General features: G+C 41.2%; 1 protein-coding gene across 6 annotated transcripts; it reads right to left on the reverse strand.

Moving 5' to 3' along the window:
• Window positions 1–308: 308 nt before the first annotated feature.
• LOC103535298 (borealin-2) lies at window positions 309–7,442 on the reverse strand. 6 transcript variants are annotated; one of them, XM_030457919.1, is made up of 10 exons: window positions 7,173–7,442; window positions 6,439–6,567; window positions 6,023–6,069; window positions 5,641–5,701; window positions 4,924–4,991; window positions 4,223–4,290; window positions 2,745–2,843; window positions 1,484–1,616; window positions 1,175–1,261; window positions 309–475 (listed from the first exon to the last, which is right to left on the reverse strand). In XM_030457919.1, exons 1-10 carry the CDS (start codon window positions 7,300–7,302, stop codon window positions 428–430), a joined length of 870 nt encoding a protein of 289 aa, XP_030313779.1. In that variant the 5' UTR covers window positions 7,303–7,442; the 3' UTR covers window positions 309–427. The 6 variants fall into 6 exon arrangements, with proteins under 6 accessions (XP_030313779.1, XP_008499566.1, XP_030313781.1 ...); XM_008501344.2 differs by having other exon boundaries at window positions 6,023–6,063; window positions 7,173–7,440; XM_030457921.1 differs by lacking the exon at window positions 7,173–7,442 and adding an exon at window positions 6,668–6,850.
• Window positions 7,443–7,992: the final 550 nt, after the last annotated feature.

The raw sequence follows: 7,992 nt of genomic DNA on the forward strand, positions 1-7,992 counted from the left end.
ATTGATAACTGACAAGACTTAAGCAGTAGTAGTAAACCAACACTACATGCTGCTTGGGGCATGCATGGAAGAATGACAGTAAAGAGCTCTATATTTAATAGTAGTTACATTAGAAAAAACACACAAAAATCCTTTTTAGAATATCAGAATTAAAACATAACCTACATTCAACCTATTATTTTTTATTTCACCATGACCTGAGGTTAGATATTGAGTGAGCTTTTTATAAAGAAATAGGAAAAGTAGAATTATTTTCTTCTGCTTTTGTATCTTTCAGAGATAAAATTTAATTATACACACCACAGATTTTTATATAAAAACATTTACTGAGCAGTATACAGCTTTATTAAGATATTGTAGACATTCTATAAACAGAGGGAGCAAGCAAGAGCTGTCGTGAATATTCTATAGTCACAAGATGGTTCCATTAGTTTGGTTTAGCTTTTGCCTTTCCGCATAGTACAGTCAGCTCACTCTAAAGGGGGAAAAATTATTTTAGTTCAAGCTACCCAATAGAATTGGGAAAAAAGTAAGAGAATAATCAGTATTACTAAAGAAAGTTGTGAGGAAGCACTCTTCCCCCCCCCCCATCTCTACCTGCAAAGGCAGGTCCTCCATACAAAATACTGAACAGCTTCCAGACCTTTAGCTTAACTCAGCTGCATTCAAGTCTAAATACCTGCAGTACTGTACACTGATTAATAGTTCTTATTTCTCAAAGGTAAGGCAGTTACAATTCAGTTGCAGCAGAGAACTAGCAGGAGTACAGTTCTTACTGAACAAGGGAAATAGAATAATAGATAATAATAAGAATCAAAACTTTGCTCTAGCTTTGTAAGTCTGTGTGAATACAAGATAGAAAATGGCACTTTGCTCACATGGTAGGAGAGACACTGAAGCAATCTAGAAGGAAAAGTTGCTGCTTCTCTTCTCCCCCAGGCAATTACCAAACTCCACATGCTTGCTTAAGTGCACTTACTTTTAAACATTATCTCTGTGCAGCAGTTCTCCCTGTTCCTCCCTTGCCCCATTCCTCCCACCAACTTGCACAAACCAATTTAGGCTTAACCTCTTAAGAGTTAAAGCACTTAAAATTTGCATTCATGACAGTATCTCACATGAAAACCTGAAACTAGGTGTCTATTTATATATAAGCCTACTAGTTTAAGCTTACCACTAAGTTATGAATATGCTGTACTGTATCTTGATTTAGTAGTTGCACATCAATGTTACGGAGGTCTCCACCAGCCGTACAGAGTGTCTAAATATGAACAGAAAGAGTTTTAAGATAAAAACAATTCTGCAACTTTTTACTTCCATACCTAACGTTTCTGCAAATCCTGTACTTCCCTGCTACACTGCAAAACTTCAGTAACCATTTTTCCATTTGTTTAGGAGCAACTCTATCACTATCAGAGTATTTACCATTTACCAAATACTGCAAGATAAATTTTTGGGAGTGCAAAATAAAGAAGATTGATACCTGTCCATCAGCCAGGGGAATGTTTACAAATGGAAGTGTTTTATCTTGGGGTACTGATTTACTTCTTTTTAACATGCCTTGAGCTCTTCCACTGGTAGGTAGAGTTCTCGAGACAGTCTGTTGAAGTCCAGCACTGTAATACAGTAAAAATGTTACTCTGAGGCTAACTTCCTGTGCTCTGCAGGAAATTTTCAAGCATGAAGCAAATGGAAGTAGTAGCAAACATACACAAACATACACAGGAGAAAGGTAGTCATGTTTAAAGAATCCAACCATCTGCAGCATTTAGTAGCACCACTGGGTGACATTTTATGACCCTGAAATACTGCAGTAAACTTCTCATGCTGTGTTATGGGCAAGTAAGCAAACTGACACTTGGGTCACTCTAACAAGAGTAACCACTTCTGAATATCAAGAGTGAATGATTGTACTTTGGGGAAAAGGAAACATCATGCCTAAGGGCTTAATATAAGATGTGTGCTGTATCTGTCTACTGCAGAGGGAGATACCAAGAAATACCAAAGCTGCTATCTCTCAGAGGTGTAGGGCATGCCTTATGCCATAAAAAATTCTTCAGCGTCTTCCACAATATAATTGTTCTTCTTCCACTTCAAAAATGTGAGATGTCTTTCTTTTTCCTGAACACAACAAGCCTTTGAAATGTATAGCAGGCCAAGGTGAAACTAAGCCACTTGATGGTCTCATGACCCATATAAGTTAGAAAGTTCTCCACCCTCTTATTTCAGCTGATGACTTCTGTCAAAACTCTGTAGTATATGGAGAATGGTACTAACTGAAAACCTTTACTGTTCAATATGCAAAGAACTAATTGTAAGTATATTTGGGAATGTTTAGAGGGTTTGGTTTGTTTGTTGTGTTGGGTTTTTTTAAACGAAAAACAGCAGTATTGGTGACTTTTTAGTCAAGCCTGGGTTCTGTGAATTAGTTTCAGATGTAAACTATGCTTTCAAACAACAGTGGGTGGGAGCATAATTTTACTCTAAATCAATTTTTTTTAAAAAACAGCTTAGTTACTACAGCTAATCCTGTGCCTCCCTAAGAACATAAGCTAACACCCACTATCAAAACAGGAAGTGTGATTGGTTCACACCCCTGCTATCAAATTCAGTGGTACATCATAAAGAGCCATTAAATCTAGATGGATAATCAGTGATTAATATCTAGACTGATATTAATGTTGATATATAGTGTCTTGGTATTATTAACAAATTTATTAAGAACCAACTGAAAAAAACAATACCTTTTAGATAACTTTGGCATGGCTTTGAAATTTGTGGCACCACAATCAGAAGCAAGAGACTTAAAGGCCTCAGTCACACTTGTAGAAGAGTGAGCAGACCTAAAAAAAAAAAAAAAAAGTGTAAAAACTTTGTTTGCTTGAGGTGTCTTGTTTTGGGTTGAGTTCTTTTTGTTTTGGTTTTGTTGGGTTTTTGTTTTTTTGGTGTTTTTTTTTTTTCATCACCATCTACTGTAGAGATCTATATAGGATAAAGCACGCTAGTAATTAGATCATACTGAAAAGTTCCATGACAAATACATATCTCTGTGTGTGTGTGAAGAACCCTTCTATGGTAGACACGATATAATGAGACCTAACACCATGGGGGAATGACATTTTTTACTAACAATTTATGTTAGAAGATTAGAGAAGGCTGTTATACCTACATTTGGTATAACTAAGGGAGAACCCATAGCTTCCTATTTGAGTGTGCATAAAGTTTGAGGAATTTTCTCTTTGAGGAGAAATTATTTTTTCCAGCTCACTTATCAAAATATTTGTCCTGTGTGGCTGACCTGAATCCAGAGATCTAGGGGTTTTTTCAATTTAGGATTCTAACACACTCACAGAAAGGTGGATGACAGAAATTTACCTCACTCTTTCCTCTTGCTCCCCTTTTCCCCAAGAAGAGATATTGTAAGGGCATGTGTTCTTAGCCCAGTGTTCATGTACTTGAATAAAAGCAACCTTCAAACAGTAGTTAGACTTCCCCAGGCAAAGCAGCCTTCTCTAGCTTGATTTTGTTGAGCCACAAATTCTATAATCCCAATTTAAGAAACTGCTTAAACCTATCATTTTTTATTATTTCTTTTAGAGAGAATAAATGCTGAAATATTATTTAAATTGCATTTCTCTGAAGACAATTTAAATGTATCAAAACATGTACCAGTGGGTACAGATATGCACCCTGGAGACATAGGTTTAGCAGGAGCCTCTCAAAAAAATTTTATGCAGGTACCCACAAACTTTGGCATTTATTAGATCTTTTAGAGAGATTTCATTTTGGTCCTCCCTGTCTATAAGTTGCTCTAAGGTGGTTTTGCAAATGTCTGTTTTCCTGCTAATAACAGTTCCCTTTCAGCTATGGGAAAAATTGAGGGGAAAATTATGATGCACAATTTATTAATCCCAACAAAGCAACAAAGATATTTCCCTCATGCACTCTCTTCCATTAAGTATTGTTTGGAAATCTATATTGATTACATAGATTCAGAACTGTGTACCAATGAGTGAGAGGTACACCTACATCCTTTCATCAGCTAGAGGTGCTTTTTTCTTCAGGGTTCATATCACTACAAAGAATCTGGTTCAGGTTATGGAAGATACCTTTATTTAAGGTATTCCTATTGGCCTCATCTCAGATATTTTACCTGAAAAGAGCTTTATCCAGCATTATCAAGTTCAGATGAGTTAAATAAGCTATTAAAAGTCAGTCTTACCTAGTAAGACGGTTCACTTTGGTATTTAAACCAGAGGCCAATGAAACCAACGACTTTGTTTTGGAAACCTGAAAATTTATATGTAAGGCTGCAGTTAAAAGAAGTGTCATTTTAAGGCAAAATTACAAATATTTCCAGGGAACAAAACTAAGAATTCCCTGTTGGAAAAGACCAGTTAAACCCCATAGTAGTTCTTTTTATATCATCCTCCACATACATAAAATGGCAAATATGCATTCCATACCATTGTTTCCAATGCATTTGTTTCATAATGGCAAAATGTATTTCTTCACACTCAAGTTCTGTACAAGCAGCCACCTCTCTAATATGCACCCTTTCAACTTGTAAACCATCTTATTATTAATGCCTCTTATTGTCTGCAGTCATCTTGCTACATACTTCAGGGTCTGGGTGAGACACTGCATTGCACACACAGAGGTGGTGAAAATTAATACACATGTGCTATTTGGTTAAGAGACCAAGGTGAACAAGTATGCATAAGTAATTTGAATCTAGAAGCACATGTATTAAAACATGAATTTGAGCCTTTAAAAAAAATTTTTTTAATAAAAAAAGGTTTCTCAAACCATCAAGACTTACTTATCAGCAGGCCACTGGCTTGCCCTGACATGGGTCTAACAGGGCTCCCAGCAGGTCAGAGTTGATTAAACAATTATGTTGTTTTTTCAGAATAAACTTACTTTTTTAGATGTTTTCTTTCCAGAAATATGCTTGTCATCTTCATATTCAACAATTGTAGTTACCTTAACTAGAAAAGCATTAGAAAGATAAATAAATCTCAGAAGACCACTTCAAATTTGTATGTTTGAAGCCCATTTACCCACTGACATCTATGTATCAGTTCTGCTATCCTGAGGGTCATTCGCCTGGGACAGAGTTCAAAGCAAACTATGTGTGTTCATAACAAACATTGTGACACATGGAACAGGTAGATGACACCAGATGACACTTCAACCCCCAGACAAAAGAAAATTACATTTCCGTGGAACTGTCATTCTTATTACTTGTATTGGTGTATGAAGAGAAATGGCATTTTCCTTACAAATCTCAATGGGCAGGATGTCACAGGGAAAATATGAGAAAATAGTGATTTTCCTAGCTCTTCCACTATCCTGTAAAGCAATGACAAGCCACCTAACTCTGTCTCTTTTTGCCACTTTCAGTGATAAAATCAAAGTGCAGGAATTCTTATTTCATGTTTTAAATTATCTCAGTGTTACTGTAGCTCACAATCCTCCACACTGAATGCTGGAGGCACCTCTATGTTACACTTCTGGTTACACACTTTTCCCTCCTGTATCCTTCATGCTTAACATTCACTCTCTAAGTGCTCAGTTCAAACCAATAAAAAAATATAAAATGAAGGAACTGAGGTATATATTAATGGATTGACTTGCCTTTTTTGCTGTTGGTCCTCACCAGTTTTGGATTTGGTATGTCTTCTAGAGAGCAATCAGTCTAAAAAAAAGTTTATCCGACAAGTCAAAGTCACCAGATTTTGCACCAGATATATATTATCCTACAAAAGGCAGTGATGAAAATGACAGAAATGGAATCAGCTAAACACCTATTTATCTTTTTCAGAAAAATCTGGATTTCTGTCTGCACATGATCCTAAAACTCTAGGTATTGTTTATAACTTATAACATGGCTGCCATTCTATCCTTTTCATATAATCCTCTATCTAAATGGGTAGCCTAAATAATTTGCCCAAGATGTTTACAGCAGGGAGAGAAGACTTATTCTGTAAACTGTGATAAAATTTTAAAACATACTTACCACTGCATCTGCAAGAGCCACTTCCTCCCCTCCTTGCAAATCTGTAACTCAAGACAGTATAACTTGTTATTAATGTATACTTATTATCTGCGGGTTCCTACCTTGTGGGCTATGAAGCTGAGCGAGTTATTCAGCATTACAGTTGATTAAATAGTTAATCTTAACTAGCATATAAATTGCATTTGGAAAAGATTCAAGTCTTGTAGGACACTCCACACAAAACAACAATGAAAATCTTGGCCATTTCAGCATGTTTTATCTTTGAATCTCTGCCGATTAGCTTAACATAGTAATCTGATAAAGCAAACTTTTTTATAAAATTGACCAAGTTTAGAAGTGCCCTGGCAGTAGTCACGGGTGGGTCACGCTGCAGGGACACCCACATCCCTCGCAAACACGAGGCTGCACACACTTACCGAGCAAGTCTTTTCTTCTCATTTTCCTGATGGCAACTGGCATCTTCAGTAGCTCCACTGTAAACGCCTTCTCAGCAGTTTGCAAAAGCGAATCAAGTTCTTTCTTCATTTCCTGGATATTTTCCTTGGCTTTGAAACAAAACAGGCTTTTATCGCCACGTCTGTTGCGTATAAGCAGACGGCATTACAAAAGAAAGTTAAAGCAATGTTTTATTTGGGACGCACCGACCTGGGAGCCAGAGCACCTGCGAGTCGCCATCAGACGCTGATTAAGCTGACGACAAACGGGGCGCGGGGAGGCAAACGCCAGAGCCGCGCCTCAGCTCCGCGCCTCAGCTCCGCGCCTCAGCTCCGCCGCAGGACGGGCCCGGGGACTGAGGAGACCCCGCGGGGAGCTGCGCCCCGAGACCCGGGGGCCGCCAAGGCGCCCCCTGCCGGAACTGGCGGCGGCTGGGCCTGGCCCGAGCGCGGGCTCAGAGCTCGCGAAGCCCCCTCAGGGGACAGAGCGGGCGGGTCCCCTCCCATCGCCGACCTCCTCGCTCCGGCTCCGTCCCGGAGGCTCTCCTCGCCGGGAGCCGCTGTTCCCGTTCCCGCGCTCCGCCCCTTCTCTCACCAGGCACCTCCGGTACCGGTACCGCCACAGCGCCCGCCAGCGAGGTGCTCAGCCACCTCAGCACCTGCGAGGGCCGGCGCCCTCCAGGGGCCCTTCCAGCCCCCTCCCCGGCCCTACCTACCCTGCTGATCGAAGTCGCTGAGGAAGAGCGCGATGCGCTGATCCTTCTTCTCCTGAGAAAGGGCCCTGCGGTCGGGCTCCACGCCCGAGTCGGTGCTGCGCCGCTTGCCCGCGGGCTTCCTCAGGGGCATGGCTGCCTCCCCGCGGAACAGACGCGCTGCTTCGCACCTGGGAAGCTTTTGTAAGAGAGAGGGCTTTTCATTCCCCTCTTCCTCCTCCCCCGGAGCTGGGCGGACACACCCTCCGGGGCGGCGGGAACTCCGGCCCTCTGTGAGGGGCTGCGGGTGCGAGGGAACGGGGAGTCCCGGGTCTGTGGGGAGGGAGCTACCCGGGGGGTGAGGGGTCAGGGAACCCCTGGGTGATCCCGGCCTCTCCTGTCAGAAGGGAGGGAAAGAGGTGCGGGGAGGTGGTGAGGGTGGGAATCTTGGGGACTCCCGTCGTAGGGGTGCCCCAGGGATGGGTTTGGCTAAGGCTGGACAGGCAGAGAATGGGGGCCCTCGCGTCTTGATAGGATATGGCAGGTGGCACAAAATTAATTGTTCTTTTTTGTTACTCGCTTTGAAGCAGCTGTCTGACCATGAGGAGCTGCAGTAGCGCAGATGACGGCCCTCATCCCGAGGGTGAGTAAAACCGAGGTGTCCATCACAAGCCCAGGGCTTGGGGCAGGCAGTGGTTGTTCTGCCAGGGGTTTGAACAGGTATTGGGAAACTTTTTTTCTGTAAAGTAAGGACCCTAGTTCAGCATATTAGAAAGGTATGACTACAGGTATTGAATGTATTAAAACATTCAAAGCCATATCCTTAAAAGCAGAATTGCTTGCC

The sequence above is a fragment of the Calypte anna genome, chromosome 11 (genome assembly GCF_003957555.1).
Source record: "Calypte anna isolate BGI_N300 chromosome 11, bCalAnn1_v1.p, whole genome shotgun sequence".
Lineage (NCBI taxonomy): Eukaryota > Metazoa > Chordata > Aves > Apodiformes > Trochilidae > Calypte > Calypte anna.